General features: G+C 41.9%; 1 protein-coding gene across 8 annotated transcripts in view; it reads right to left on the bottom strand.

Annotated features, from left to right (window-relative positions):
- The window catches only part of akap9 (A kinase (PRKA) anchor protein 9), a 136,542-nt gene that overhangs the window by 52,059 nt on the left and 67,436 nt on the right, over positions 1-17,047 (bottom strand). For 7 of the 8 annotated variants that reach the window (XM_084131587.1, XM_084131592.1, XM_084131589.1 and 4 more), the window contains 6 exons: positions 13,400-13,612; positions 7,430-7,468; positions 5,356-5,588; positions 4,174-4,293; positions 1,427-1,585; positions 61-162 (listed from right to left, as the gene is read on the bottom strand). In XM_084131587.1, coding sequence (XP_083987713.1) covers positions 61-162; positions 1,427-1,585; positions 4,174-4,293; positions 5,356-5,588; positions 7,430-7,468; positions 13,400-13,612 — 866 coding nt within the window. The remainder of the gene's footprint in view (positions 1-60; positions 163-1,426; positions 1,586-4,173; positions 4,294-5,355; positions 5,589-7,429; positions 7,469-13,399; positions 13,613-17,047) is intronic. The other variant, XM_084131590.1, reaches the window with a different exon arrangement.

Genomic DNA, 17,047 nt, shown 5'->3' with positions numbered 1-17,047 from the left:
GGTCATGTGACAGGAGGTAATGGTGTTCTGTCAGTGAGAGGGTCATGTGACAGGAAGTACCTCTTTCTCCTTCCTGTCCAGAGCCTCTCTCTCGGTCTGGAGCTGAGCCTCCAGTGTGACATCTCCTCGGCCCGCCATGGACACATGCTGAGCCTCCTCCACCTGCGTACACACACACACACACACACACACAGCACGTAAGCACACACTCGCACACACACAGCAGACTAGAGAGGTTGACTAGTTTGTTTAGAAACTTTTATCCTCCCTCACGTCTGACGGTCCAGGTGAACCATGCACTATTTTGAAAATGTGTACTTTTGCAGATTACTGATAAACATAATAATAATGATAAAAAATAAAATAAAAATTAGTAGTAGAAAATTATAATTATTTATTTATTGATTTAATAATAAAAAAGTTTAATGGCAAAATAATAATAATCAAAACAACAACAAAAATAAAAAAAATTATTTATTTATTTGTATAAATAAGATTAATAAAAAAAAAAAAAGAAAAAAAAAAAAGAATGACAAAATAACAAATAAAACTAACAATTAGTAGTAAAATAATTAAAATCACAACAATATCAATATTCCAAAAATACATCTACATAAACTTCTTATTATTTAATTATCTAATAATAATAATAATAATGTTGAATGGCAAATAATAATCACAACTACTACAACAAAAACAAAAATAACAACAATATTATTAATCAATGTTAAATAATAGTTACATGACAAAATAATAATATTATTATTTCATTCAAAATAAGTAATAAAAAAATCAATATTCAAAATCAAAAAGTTTATTTTTTAAGACAAAATAATATTTATTTATTAATTTCCTTAGTAGAACTCAAGGTCACATAAATGGGGATGTGGAAAACAACACGTTCTCCAGATCGTGGCTTTAGCATGTGTGTTGGTGTGGCGTGTGTGGTGTGTGTGGTGTGTGTGGCGTGTGTGGTGTGTGTGGCGTGTGTGCGGTGCTTTAGCGTGTTACAGTAACCAGACGCTCAGAAACAAGCATATAACAACAACATCTAGATAAACTCACTAACCAGCCAGACCTTCCCTTCTGCAGATATATTCACAATCACATTAGACACACACACAGGTCGACTGATCTCGCTGACATACAAGCCCAACAACACACACGCACAGAGACAGAACACGATCCTTAAAGCAGAGACGTGATGCTAAACCACTGCATTCACACACACACACACCACATTAATGCACAGCAAGGACACACACGTTCAGCATGCTCTCCTCACACACATTCACATACATGTTCAGCGTTCAGACACTCCCATTCGTCACGCACCCCTCACACACACACACACGCACACACAGCGTGTCCCAGTGGAGTAAGACTGGCGGCTAACAGCAGAAGCGGAGGAGAAACACACACTGACCCTGTGCATGAGTGTGTGCTCCAGCTCTCTCACGCGCGCGCCGAGCGTCTCGATCTCCTCGTCTCTCTCACACACATCTCTCTGCAGCTGCTCAGAGCTCAACAGCAGCTCACTGCAGCAGTCCGACTTCTCCTGCAGCGCACGGGTCAACTCCTGCACCTGAGAGAGAGAGGGATGAGGGAGAGGGAGAGAGAGAGAGAGAGAGAGAGAGAGAGAGAGAGAGAGAGAGAGAGAGGGGGATGAGGGAGAGAGAGAGAGAGAGAGAGAGAGAGAGAGAGAGAGAGAGAGAGAGAGAGGGATGAGGACAGAGCAGCCATATGACGTCAGATGAGTGTGTGTGTGTGTGTGTGTGTGTGTGTGTGTGTGTGTGTGTGTGTGTCGCTGCCTGGCAACTGACTGCAAATCACTTAAAGGGATAGTTCACCCAAAAATGAAAATTAGCCCACGTTTTAGACTCTAGTTCATGACCAGTGTTTTGTTTTGCTCGATGCGTCCGCGTTCATCATTGCGTTGTGCGTCAGGTCAAGGGTTACTCTTTCACTGTAAATCAATGCGTACGGCCATCTGTCGGAAGCTAGTTATTTTAGCAGATAAAGTTTTAAATATGGAGGTATAACTAAATTATAAGTATTACTACAACTAAAACTATTTTTGGGTGAACTATCCCTTTAATGTGTGTTTATTTCTGCACATGCTGAAGCTGTAAAACATCTCTTAACGTGAAGGACTGAATGTGTGTTTATTTACTGCCAGCTTATGTGGGAGCATTTTTAAACTCATGATGTTTATATATACAGTACATCTATTTTTCTATTTGAATATACTTTAAAAAATAATTTATTCCTGTGATCAAAGCTGAATTTTCAGCATCATTACTCCAGTCTTCAGTGTCACATGACATCCAGTCTATCACATGATCCTTTAGAAATCATTCTAATATTCTGATTTATTATGAGTGTTGGAAACAGTTCTGCTGCCTAATATATCTGATGAATAAAAGGTTAAAAAGAACTGCATTTATTCAAAATAAAAAAATATTTTCTAATAATATAAATCTTCTTTACTATCACTTTTTTTAATCAATTTAACACATCCTTGCTGAATAAAAGTATTGATTTATTTCAAAAAAAGAAAGAAAAAAAATTACTGACCCCAAATTACTGACCAGTAGAGTATATTGTTGTTACAAAAGATTTCTATTTTTAAAACATTTGCTTCTTTTTTTATTTTTTTAATATTTTTATTTGTACCTTTTATTCATCAAAGTATCCTAAAAAAGTATCACAGGTTATGAAAAAATATTAGGCAGCAGAACTGTTTCCAACACTCATAATAAATCAGAATATTAGAATGATTTCTAAAGGATCATGTGATAGACTGGAGTAATGATGCTGAAAATTCAGCTTTGCATCACAGAAATAAATGATAATTTAAAGTATAATAAATTGAAAACCAATTATTTTCAATTGTAATAATATATCACAATATTACATTTTTTTTCTGTATTTTTGATCAAATAAATGCAGGCTTGATGAGCAGAAGAAACTTCTTTCAAAAACATTAAAAATAGTAATGTTTCCAAACGTTTGACCTGTACTATATATATATATAATTGAATTGATTCAACTCACATTGCAAATCAGGTTTATTGGCAAACTGTACAGACTTTCAGCTGTTTGCAATGAACAAATCAAACTTAAGTAACTGAAATAGCTCAACACAACAAATATTTCAAGTGGTTTCCCAAAATTCAACTGAAAATGCAACTTCTAATGACTTCTGCAGTCTCAAAATTATCCAACTCCCTGATAGAATCGCTCACAACAGCACAAATCTGCCTCGTCTCACTAATCAAGGGCTTCATTAGTTGCACCAGGTGTGCTTGAGCTAGAACACATGGAATATCTGAACTGGCGAGGTTTGTAGAGTGTTACGTTTGACTGCATGTTAGAAATATGGCTAAATGGTAATATGAATGGTCCAAGAAGGTAGTCACAGTCACCTGACTTGAACCCCACAGAAAATCTCTGGTGGGAATTGAAGGCGACGGTTGCAAACCCAAGAATATTCCTGACCTGGAGGCCGTTGCTCATGAGGAACGGGCTCAGATTCCTCAGAAACGCTGCCAGAAGCTGCGGTCTCGTTATACATCTCGCTTCAGCAGCTCATAACAGCAGAAGGGTGTTTTACTCAGTGCTAAAGATGCTTGCCATGAAGGGGCTGAATAATTTTGAGACTGCAGAAGTCATTAAAAGTTGCATTTTCAGTTGAATTTGGGACTGAAACATTTGTTGTGCTGAGCTATTTCAATTACTTTTGTTTGATTTGTTCATTGCAAACAGAAGAAAGTCTGTAAATGTTGCCAATAAACCTGATTTGCAATGGGGGTTGAATAATTTCGATTACAACTGTAATATGGCAATTAACCCACTATAAAAAACCCATTGATTCAGGATGATGGAACCGGAAGTTAAAAAAAATACTTATTTCTGTGTTTTAGGACTCATTACTGCAGAAATATGTCATATTACGGAAATACAATTGGTTACGAATGCCATTTTATGACTATAAACTGACTATTTATTAAGGCTGATCTGCATTTTGGAGTTGTTCTGCTGTTTTGTGAGGTGTTGTGTGTGTTCGAGCTGATATCAGTCCAGCAGAGAGAACACAAGCTCATTGTCTGAGGACTAAAGGCGTGAGTGAAACTAGCTGGAGGCTTCGGGGCGAGCGATCAGGTGTCGTACCTCTCGGTCCCTGCGGTCACTTCCGGGTCCAGTTTTGGGCGGGTTCTTCAGCTGCTGCTCCAGGCTGTGAATCTCCTGCTGAAAGACGTCGCGCTCGTGCTCCCTGTCCGCGGCCTGCTCCTGATAAACACAAGGACAGAAACACGTCACACTTGAGCCATTCGGATGATGTAACACACTTAAGGCACTGATATACTTTAAGTGAAATCCGAGAGCGAACTGGTGTGATGTCATTTCAAAATCAGTTTCGGGAGTTTGAAACAGCTTGCCAAAGCGAACTTCACGAAAAAGTTCTGGCTGGTAAACACCTCTGAACTCCCATTGGTCCGTGGTGATGATGTAAAAGGTGGGTGTGGCTCTGAGTACTAAAATTACTAAAACTAAAGCCCAATTTATACTTCTGCGTCAAACTCCTGCCGTAGCTACGTCGTAGGCTGTGACTTTAAACCCGAAGTGGGCGGAGCTGGCCGTCGCCATCTTGGCAGCGTCACTCCCGGATAAACGAAAATGGGCAAAGGCCCTGTCCCAAATGCAAGCCCTCATATGCACTTTCCGTGTTGTGGACTTACATTGGCTGCCGCCAGAGCCTGTCCGGTAAGTCCATGAGACCGTAGGGTGTCCCATTTGTCATTTTAGGTTTCAGAAGGGTGTGCCCTCGATGCGCACTGATGCGAGCTCAGAAGCAGATTCTTCCCAACAGCCAAAGCGGCGTTACGTCACGAAAGTGAGGACTCGTAGGAAGACCGCGAGTGCTTATGGTGCCATTTGGGACAGGGCCAAAGATGCGGATTAGCTGAGGTCACGTGACGCTAACAGACAGCAGACAAACGGCTAGTAGTGACATCAGCGGCAATCCACCTGTCACTCAAGTGGCCACGCCCTTAATTATGCAGAACTTTAAGGCTTAATATAATTTAAACGGATGAGTTATAAAAAAATTCACCCCCTCACAGTCGTCATGAAGGGCAAGATTAGCTTTATAGACCAAACCACTTTTTGCACCAGACTGTAAACATGTTTTATTCTGCTGTAAAGTTGGGCATTTTAACATGCGGGTCTATGGGACTGACTCTCTTCTGCAGCCGGCCTCTAGTGGCCAGTCCATGAACTGCAGTTTAACTCACTTCAGTGTTGGACTCAAACGTTTAATGAACGTGGAAGAGACATGATGAGGAAACTCACGTCCATGAACCTGCGGTTGTTCTCCAGCTGTTTCTCCAAGGCCTGGATCTGCTGATGGAGGTCGTCTCGCTCGGACCGGCTCGTGTCCTGGAGCTCCTGCACGCGCATCACCTGCTCCTCAAGCTCCGCCTCCAGGTGCTTCACCTGCAGGTGCAACTCCACACTCTCCTTCTGCGCCTGCCGCTGCACCTCCACCTTCTCCAGCATCAGCTTCTCCGTCTCCTCCAGCAGGTCTGAGGACACACACACACACGTGAGCACACACACACGCCTGAGGACACACACACACGTGAGGAGAGCGGTCGGGAGGGCTCGACCCATGACAAAAGGATGGAGCAGCTTCAGAGATTCATACATCAATGCCTCTAAGAGTTCTTCATTAAAGCTCTGGAGAGTTTATAAACTGAGCTGTAGTTTTGATGGACTATGATCATTAAACTGCAGCACTTTTATTACGAAATAAACCGTAAATCTCATAAAACTCGTCATGTTCAGATCATATTTAAACACAAAATCAAAAGAAACAAACTAATTAAATATTAGAAGAAAGAGTTAAATTAAAAAAACGTATACATATATAACACATAAACATCATGATGGTATAAAATTAATACTTAAATAATACTTAAATAATACTGCTTAATTGCCATGAAAATGTTATTTTTTTTGTTTTAAAAAAAAACAAAAGTAGATTTTTAATTAAATTATTTTTGGGGGGGAATGTGCTTAATTGCAGTGTTGTTATTGCTGACTGAAACTAAAACTAAAACTATTAAAAAAATTACATATTAGAAGAAAATATTACTTCAACTAAACTATTATAGTTACTTGCAAATGCAACATTTTTTAAGTTGAAGTTTTTTAAGTTGAAGCTACTTGATGGTATAAAAATAATACTAAAATAACCCTGCTCAATTGCTAAATAATAATTTTAAAAGAATAAATCAATTTAATTAAAACCAAACAAAACAGGCTTGATTTTCTTTATGCAAAATATAGTTTCATATTTTGTTCTTTTGACTTTGGCATGAAATATGAAGATGACATGTTTTATTAGTGAATGTTCTCTGAGGTTCTCCACTTTTGCATCCTACTGCATATGGCACATGGACAGAAGACATTTCCCACAACCGTTCCCATTCCCGTACGCTCCATGATCACATGATCCGGTCAGCAACCACCGCACGAACCCACAGTGCAGGAGGACGGGGATAAGAGTGCAAGTGCAAAACAGAAAGGAAAAGGAAAAAGAAAAAGAAACGTGTCCCTTATTGAACAGCCATCAGTCCAATACAGACACACAGTTTATCGAGTTTAATCAAGTTAAAAAGGGTATTGAAAATAAAAGCACACTGCCGTTCAGACGTTGGGGATCGGTAAGATTATTGATGTTTCTGGAAGAGTCTCTTCTGCTCTCCAGGGCTGCGTTTATTTGATCAAAAATACAATGAAAACAGTGTAATATTATTCTAATGTAAATCAGCTGTTGTCTATGTGAATATATAGTAAAGTGTCATTTATTCCTTGTTTTACATTGGAATATTATTTCACAATATTACTGTTTTTTTAAATATTTTTAATCAAATAAACGCAGCCTTGGTGAGCAGAAGAGATTTCTTTTAAAAACATAAAAAATTGCACCGATCCCAAACTTTTGAACGGCAGTGTATATTTATATACATATATATATATATATAAAATTATTATATTATTGTTTATTTTGTTTTATTATAATTATTATATATTATTATTTTTAAAAAACGTTTCTGGTGACCTTTACTATTCCATCCATAATCCTGTGGTGAATTCGACTGAAGTTGTTGTGCACATGTGGAGACGGCTGTTCAATCAGGAGACACACCAGATACACCTGTTAGCACCTGTTAGCGCCAGTTAAACCATGCTAGTGTTTCAGCGGACACAGTGAGTGTTGATGCTAAAGCCATCGAGGCAGCGGTTAGTCGATCAGCGGGAGCCCAAAGCAAGCAAAGCTCCAGTGACTGGTGTATCGATCAGAGACGTGCCGGCCATGCAGCTCGTGAACACACACACACACACACACACTCACACACACCTGCTTCAGGTGCTGCGTCAAGAGCAGCCTCAACTAGTCCTGAGGAAAGAGAGAGTGAAAACAACACGTTCATCATGCAAATACAGGAGGAAAGAGGGCAGAAACATGAAGACGTGACGTGACAGCATCGTTAGAAGCGTCTCTGAGGCGTTTGGCACTTCCTGCACCTGCAAACTCTCGTCTGAAGGCCCGAGCGCACCTGAGCGCACCTGCAAACTCTCGTCTGAAGGCCCGAGCGCACCTGAGCGCACCTGCAAACTCTCGTCTGAAGGCCCGAGCGCACCTGAGCGCACACAACCACGGACATCTGGAGGCATTCGAACCGCGAGCCAAAGAAAAGCGCCTTTTAAAACATTTTGCAGGGTTGTTATGTTTAGCTAAAACTAAAACTATTAAAAATTGTGGTAACACTATTTTACAGAGTCAAACTATAAATATGCATAATTACATGCAAATAACCCTCAACCAATCCCTAATATTAATAATATAGTAAGTACATATAGTTAATATTACTCAGTACTTAAATTCATAATTACAGTGTAACAATGACATCTAATAAAGTGTAACCAAAGTTTTTTTGTTCATTAAAATGAAGCTGAAATAAAGTAAAATATAAATAATAGATGGAAAACTTAAACTTAAAAAGTTTCAAATTAAACTACATACAAAATCAGAATTTCTTTTACTATTATAAATTTCGTTACTTGGAATTAAAGGTAACACTTTACTTGAAGGGGTGTGCATAAGACTGACATGACACCGTCATAATCATGACATGACACATGTCATGAATATGAAGGAGGTCTTATGCATGTTTATGACAACTGTCATTAAGTGTCATTCGCTCAATTATGACATTTTTATTGGAAATATGACATTGTTTGAGATGTCTTTGTTATGGCAACTTGACATAAACCAATACATCATAACCTGTCAGTGTCTTTGTCATGACAACTTGACATAACCAAGACAACATAAACTGTCATAAACATGACATAGCAGATTAACTATCAAACTTAAGAAACCACTTAGCTTTATGGGTTAATATTTCATTAAACTGTCAGGTGGTTGGTTTTGACATTGGCCGTCATGAGGCCATTATAACAGTGTCATGAATGTTTTTCTTGACCTCAACTACAGTGGTACACATTTAATTTGTCATTAAAATGTTATAATGGCCTCATGACAGCCAATGTCAAAACCAACCACATGACAGTTTAATGAAATGTTAACCCATAAAGCTAAGTGGTTTCTTAAGTTTGATAATTAATCTGCTATGTCATGTTTATGACATATTTATGACAGGTTGTGTTGTTTTAGTAATGTCAAGTTGCCATAACAAAGACATCTCACACAATGTCATATTTGCATTAAAAATGTCATAATTGAGCGAATGACACTTAATGACAGTTGTCATAAACATGCATAAAACCTCCTTCATATTCATGACATGTGTCATGTCATGATTATGACGGTGTCATGTCAGTCTTATGCACACCCCTTCAAGTAAAGTGTTACCGAATTGAATAAACAATATAATAAATTAAACAAAATGTAAAAAACTTCATCTTCAAATTTTATTTCAGCTAGTTGCCAATGAAACATTTTCCATTTATATTGTGTTTAGTTTAACTTGATGTACTAAAATAACTAAAACTGATTTTTATTTTGTTCTTTTGGTTTTGTCAAATGTTCGGATCGCCGCTAGCATTGCGTAATTTAGCATCTTGTCATGGTGAAGATTCATATTTGGTGTGAACAGGCCTTGAGAATGAATACTGATACAACCTATAAAGAAATAAATCACGAGTTAATCATACTCTGATTTACCCATCAACCCCCTCAGCTTCAGTGCTCATCACAGTAGTGTTGTCAAAAGTACCGACTTCAGTAACAAGTAACCAATCACAGACATACTTGATGAGCTCAAAGCCTCACATTTTTAAAATTCCAGTATCGACTTGGTACTGAAGTCGGTACTTTTGACAACACTACATCAGCGAGTGTGTATTGAGCATGACGTGTTGAGCGTGACGTATGTAACGTCAGCGAGTGTGTGTTGAGCATGACGTGTTGAGCGTGACGTATGTAACGTCAGTGAGTGCGTGTTGTGAGTGTGTGTTGTGCGTGACGTATGTAACGTCAGCGAGCGTGTGTTGTGAGTGTGTGTTGTGCGTGACGTATGTAACGTCAGCGAGCGTGTGTTGTGAGTGCGTGTTGTGAGTGTGTTGTGTGTGACGTATGTAACGTCAGCGAGCGTGTGTTGTGCGTGACGTATGTAACGCCAGTGAGTGTGTGTTGTGCGTAACGTATGTAATGCCAGTGAGTGTGTGTTGAGCGTGACGTATGTAACGCCAGCGAGTGTGTTGAGCGTGACGTATGTAACGCCAGCAAGTGTGTCTTGAGCGTGACGTATGTAAAGTCATTGAGTGTGTGTGAGCATGACGTATGTAACGCCAGTGTGTGTTGAGCGTGACGTATGCAACGCCAGTGAGTGTGTTGAGCGTGACGTATGTAACGTCATTGAGTGTGTGTTGAGTGTGACGCATGTAACGCCAGTGAGTTTGTGTTGAGCGTGACATATGTAACGTCAGTGAGTGTGTTGAGCGTGACGCATGTAACGCCAGAGTGTGTTGTGCGTGACGTATGTAACGCCAGTGAGTGTGTGTTGAGCGTGACGTATGTAACGCCAGTGAGTGTGTGTTGAGCGTGACGTATGTAATGCCAGTGAGTGTGTGTTGTGCGTATGTAACGCCAGTGAGTGTGTGTTGAGCGTGACGTATGTAATGCCAGTGAGTGTGTGTTGAGCGTGACGTATGTAACGCCAGCGAGTGTGTTGAGTGTGACGTATGTAACGCCAGCGAGTGTGTGTTGAGCGTGACGTATGTAACGCCAGAGTGTGTTGTGCGTGACGTATGTAACGCCAGTGAGTGTGTGTTGAGCGTGACGTATGTAATGCCAGTGAGTGTGTGTTGAGCGTGACGTATGTAACGCCAGTGAGTGTGTGTTGAGCGTGACGTATGTAATGCCAGCGAGTGTGTGTTGTGCGTGACGTATGTAACGCCAGCGAGTGTGTTGAGTGTGACGTATGTAATGCCAGTGAGTGTGTGTTGAGCGTGACGTATGTAAAGTCAGCGAGTGTGTGTTGTGCGTGACGTATGTAACGCCAGTGAGTGTGTGTTGAGCGTGACGCATGTAACGCCAGTGAGTGTGTGTTGTGCGTGACGTATGTAACGCCAGTGAGTGTGTGTTGTGCGTGACGTATGTAACGCCAGTGAGTGTGTGTTGAGCGTGACGTATGTAAAGTCAGTGAGTGTGTGTTGTGCGTGACGTATGTAACGCCAGTGAGTGTGTGTTGAGTGTGACGTATGTAATGCCAGTGAGTGTGTTGAGCGTGACGTATGTAATGCCAGTGAGTGTGTGTTGTGTGTGACGTATGTAACGCCAGTGAGTGTGTGTTGAGCGTGACGCATGTAACGCCAGTGAGTGTGTGTTGTGCGTGACGTATGTAACGCCAGTGAGTGTGTGTTGTGCGTGACGTATGTAACGCCAGTGAGTGTGTGTTGAGCGTGACGTATGTAAAGTCAGTGAGTGTGTGTTGAGCGTGACGCATGTAACGGCAGCGAGTGTGTGTTGTGCGTGACGTATGTAATGCCAGTGAGTGTGTGTTGTGCGTATGTAACGCCAGTGAGTGTGTGTTGAGCGTGACGTATGTAATGCCAGTGAGTGTGTGTTGAGCGTGACGTATGTAACGCCAGCGAGTGTGTTGAGTGTGACGTATGTAACGCCAGCGAGTGTGTGTTGAGCGTGACGTATGTAACGCCAGCGAGTGTGTGTTGTGCGTGACGTATGTAACGCCAGCGAGTGTGTTGAGTGTGACGTATGTAACGCCAGCGAGTGTGTGTTGTGCGTGACGTATGTAACGCCAGTGAGTGTGTGTTGAGCGTGACGTATGTAACGCCAGTGAGTGTGTGTTGTGCGTATGTAACGCCAGTGAGTGTGTGTTGAGCGTGACGTATGTAATGCCAGTGAGTGTGTGTTGTGCGTATGTAACGCCAGTGAGTGTGTGTTGAGCGTGACGTATGTAATGCCAGTGAGTGTGTGTTGAGCGTGACGTATGTAACGCCAGTGAGTGTGTGTTGTGCGTGACGTATGTAACGCCAGTGAGTGTGTGTTGTGCGTGACGTATGTAACGCCAGTGAGTGTGTGTTGAGCGTGACGTATGTAATGCCAGTGAGAGTGTGTTGAGCGTGACGTATGTAACGCCAGTGAGTGTGTGTTGAGCGTGACGTATGTAATGCCAGTGAGTGTGTGTTGTGCGTGACGTATGTAACGCCAGTGAGTGTGTGTTGAGCGTGACGTATGTAATGCCAGTGAGTGTGTGTTGTGCGTGACGTATGTAACGCCAGTGAGTGTGTGTTGAGCGTGACGTATGTAACGCCAGTGAGTGTGTGTTGTGCGTGACGTATGTAACGCCAGTGAGTGTGTGTTGAGCGTGACGTATGTAACGTCAGTGAGTGTGTGTTGAGCGTGACGTATGTAATGCCAGTGAGTGTGTGTTGAGCGTGACGTATGTAATGCCAGTGAGTGTGTGTTGTGCGTGACGTATGTAACGCCAGCGAGTGTGTTGAGTGTGACGTATGTAATGCCAGTGAGTGTGTGTTGAGCGTGACGTATGTAACGCCAGTGAGTGTGTGTTGAGCGTGACGTATGTAATGCCAGTGAGTGTGTGTTGAGCGTGACGTATGTAACGCCAGTGAGTGTGTGTTGAGTGTGACGTATGTAATGCCAGTGAGTGTGTGTTGAGCGTGACGTATGTAAAGTCAGCGAGTGTGTGTTGAGCGTGACGTATGTAATGCCAGTGAGTGTGTGTTGTGCGTGACGTATGTAACGCCAGTGAGTGTGTGTTGAGCGTGACGCATGTAACGCCAGTGAGTGTGTGTTGTGCGTGACGTATGTAACGCCAGTGAGTGTGTGTTGAGCGTGACGCATGTAACGCCAGTGAGTGTGTGTTGAGCGTGACGTATGTAATGCCAGTGAGTGTGTGTTGTGCGTGACGTATGTAACGCCAGTGAGTGTGTGTTGAGCGTGACGTATGTAACGCCAGTGAGTGTGTGTTGTGCGTGACGTATGTAATGCCAGTGAGTGTGTGTTGAGCGTGACGTATGTAATGCCAGTGAGTGTGTGTTGTGCGTGACGTATGTAACGCCAGTGAGTGTGTGTTGTGCGTGACGTATGTAACGCCAGTGAGTGTGTGTTGAGCGTGACGTATGTAATGCCAGTGAGAGTGTGTTGAGCGTGACGTATGTAACGCCAGTGAGAGTGTGTTGAGCGTGACGTATGTAACGCCAGTGAGTGTGTGTTGAGCGTGACGTATGTAATGCCAGTGAGTGTGTGTTGTGCGTGACGTATGTAACGCCAGTGAGTGTGTGTTGAGCGTGACGTATGTAATGCCAGTGAGTGTGTGTTGTGCGTGACGTATGTAACGCCAGTGAGTGTGTGTTGAGCGTGACGTATGTAACGCCAGTGAGTGTGTGTTGTGCGTGACGTATGTAACGCCAGTGAGTGTGTGTTGAGCGTGACGTATGTAACGTCAGTGAGTGTGTGTTGAGCGTGACGTATGTAATGCCAGTGAGTGTGTGTTGAGCGTGACGTATGTAATGCCAGTGAGTGTGTGTTGTGCGTGACGTATGTAACGCCAGCGAGTGTGTTGAGTGTGACGTATGTAACGCCAGCGAGTGTGTGTTGAGCGTGACGTATGTAACGCCAGAGAGTGTGTGTTGAGCGTGACGTATGTAACGCCAGAGAGTGTGTGTTGAGCGTGACGTATGTAACGCCAGCGAGTGTGTGTTGAGCGTGACGTATGTAACGCCAGCGAGTGTGTGTTGAGCGTGACGTATGTAACGCCAGAGAGTGTGTGTTGAGCGTGACGTATGTAACGCCAGCGAGTGTGTGTTGAGCGTGACGTACGCAGCTCAGGGGCCCCGGCCCCGTCTTTCAGCGCCTCCTGCTGGCGGGACAGGAGCTGGCGCTGGTCCTGGATCTGCTGCCGCTCCTCCTCCAGTTCCCTCAGTCTGAGGCCCGTCACACACAACTCCTGCTCCAGCTGAAGCTGCAGATCGACCCGCTCACGCAACTGCTGCTCCAGAGCCTCACGCTCGCCGCTGTAGCTGTCAATCACTCCTGACACACACACACACACACACATCAGTCGGTCAGCTACTGTCATGATTACACGGTTACAGTATTTACAGTTTGGGGCACTCTCATACACTCTCATACACTCTCATACACTCACACACACTCACACACACTCACACACACTCACACACACTCACACACACTCACACACACTCACACACACTCACACACACTCTCATACACTCACACACACTCACACACACTCACACACACTCACTCTCATACACTAGCCGGTTAACACCTATCATGATACGGTTACAGCATTTACAGTTTGGGGCACTCTCATACACTCTCATACACTCTCATACACTCACACACACTCTCATACACTCTCATACACTCTCATACACTCTCATACACTCACACACACTCACACACACTCACTCTCATACACTAGCCGGTTAACACCTATCATGATACGGTTACAGCATTTACAGTTTGGGGCACTCTCATACACTCTCATACACTCTCATACACTCTCATACACTCTCATACACTCTCATACACTCACACACACTCTCATACACTCTCATACACTCTCATACACTCTCATACACTCACACACACTCTCATACACTCTCATACACTCACACACACTCTCATACACTCTCATACACTCACACACACTCTCATACACTCTCATACACTCTCATACACTCTCATACACTCTCATACACTCACACACACTCTCATACACTCTCATACACTCTCATACACTCTCATACACTCACACACACTCTCATACACTCTCATACACTCTCATACACTCACACACACTCTCATACACTCTCATACACTCTCATACACTCACACACACTCACACACACTCACTCTCATACACTAGCCGGTTAACACCTATCATGATACGGTTACAGCATTTACAGTTTGGGACACACTCACACACTCTCATACACTCTCTCACTCACACACACACACATCAGCCGGTTAACAACTATCATGATAGGGTTACAGCATTTACAGTTTGGGACACACACACACACACACACACACACCAGCCAGTTAACAACTATCATGATAGGGTTACAGCATTTACAGTTTGGGACACACACACACACACACACACACACACACACCAGCCAGTTAACAACTATCATGATACGGTTACAGCATTTACAGTTTGGGACACACACACACACACACACACACACACACCAGCCAGTTAACAACTATCATGATACGGTTACAGCATTTACAGTTTGGGACACACACACACACACACACCAGCCAGTTAACAACTATCATGATACGGTTACAGCATTTACAGTTTGGGACACACTCACAGACTCTCATACACTCTCTCTCTCTCTCACACACACACACACACACACGTCAGGCTCTATTTGGTTAACAGGGTCTGAACTCGACAACAAAGCATTTCTGCCCTGAATGTGTTACAGGTCACTGATTCTCACTCAATCTCACTGCAGGAAAAATATGAATCAACATTCTTTCAATTCAACCATCAACATCTTTAAGTGTGAAACAACATTTATGAGGACAACAAAAACTGAAGGACAAGACTCGGAAATGCTGAAATCCATTTGGGACAAACTTATTCCTGGCTAGTTTTACAGTCACTTGTGGAGCTCATGGTGGAGAAAAGCTTTAGTTTCACAGTGTTTAATAACACACACACACACACACACACACACACACACACACACACACAGAGGGTTTGTCACTCATTCAGACACAGGAATGCACTAATAACTCATGAATATTTAACCACTCAGATCTGACACTCTATAAGGTCATTTGCAAATGAAAATGAGGTTGCGGTCTCAGACTAACAAAAGAGCTTCACACACACACACACACACACACACACACACACACACACACACACACACACACACACGTAAGAAAACCGTCTGCTGTATTTGGACTGAACACATAATCAGCAGCCAGTTCAGACATGCAGGCAGAATAATATAATACACACACACACACACACACACACACACACACAGGCAGAATAATATAATACACACACACACAGGCAGAATAATATAATACACACACATACACACACACACAGGCAGAATAATATAATACACACACGCACACACACGCACACACACAAAAGTATAAGATGATCAGACCACAGACGAGAACAGGGATGTCTGCAGACGATCTCTTCACACACACACGCACACACACACACACACACACACATCGGCTCATTCGTGCGAGAGACTGAGAGGTCCATTAAAAATTTTGGTCACGACAATTTAAAGCATTAAAACTATTAGAGGCTGATTTCAGTGGACGCTGCACCTAACGAGCACTAATGACTCCAGCGCTAACGACCCCGTGACTCTGATACGGCTCCTGACCCAAACCTGTTTTAATAACAGTTTCATGAACTGATAATATTATGTGCCGAGCTGAACTGGTGACGCCGTCCACCTGAAGAACACACACACTTTACAACACACCTCGTCCAACATCAGGCCATGCTCACTTTCACATTTTTCTGGATCTTTTTTGTCTTTTTCTGTTAAATTTTTCTGGATGTTAAATTAAATTTTATAAATCAAAAAGCATGTGTAATTGAAATAATAAAACTTGTTCAATTTAACAGCAATTCATTTACAGTTTAACAAAAATTACATTCTAAACGTTTTTGTTTTTTCTTTTCAAATGTTAATGTTAGCCAGTTCTGTGCTTTTCCCTGTTACTTAGTCTATACTCCACTTTAATGGTTTAATCAAAAACATATCTAATGAATTGAATTCATAAAAACAACTTAATTTATTAATTTGTACACAATAACAGTGCTGTTTTATTAAATAGTTGTGTATTTAAATGTTTCTGGTAATCAAATAAAGGCATTAAACATTAATTTATCTTTTATTGAAATGAAAATGTAGCCAAACAGTGCTAACCAACAGAGGTTTACTGTTACAATTATAAATTAATTAATAAACTATAAAAATTAATTAATTATAAATTATGTAAATTATATTTCTATCGCAGTCTCTCGAAGTTAAACCAAACTTTTATTTTGACGGGTTGTCGTGCAGAGCTTCTTCTGATGATAGTTTCTCTCAAATGAAATGTTGCAAAAGTGAGAATATTAAACCGCAGAATGACTATTATATCCGAGTCCTGCATGTTCTGGCGTCTTAAACTTGGAAATGTTTAATTTTTTTTATAAACTCAACGGTATCGAGGCTAAAAAGCATCGAGTTCGAGAGCCGGCCCTAAACAACACTCCTGTAAAGTGGAGCAACAGGTGATTTAAACATCACAGATGACCGTCACATGACCGTCAGTATGACAGATTAATGACATCAGAGCAAACATCACGCTGGGAAACACTCTCTACACAATCCTGCACACACACACACACACACACACGTGATCATGTGACCTGCGATCGCACTGTCTTGT

Source organism: Abramis brama, assembly GCF_963993115.1.
Source record: "Abramis brama genome assembly, chromosome: 12".
NCBI lineage: Eukaryota > Metazoa > Chordata > Actinopteri > Cypriniformes > Leuciscidae > Abramis > Abramis brama.
The sequence above is the reverse complement of the archived record's forward strand: the minus strand, read 5'-3'. Positions and strand labels throughout refer to the sequence as shown.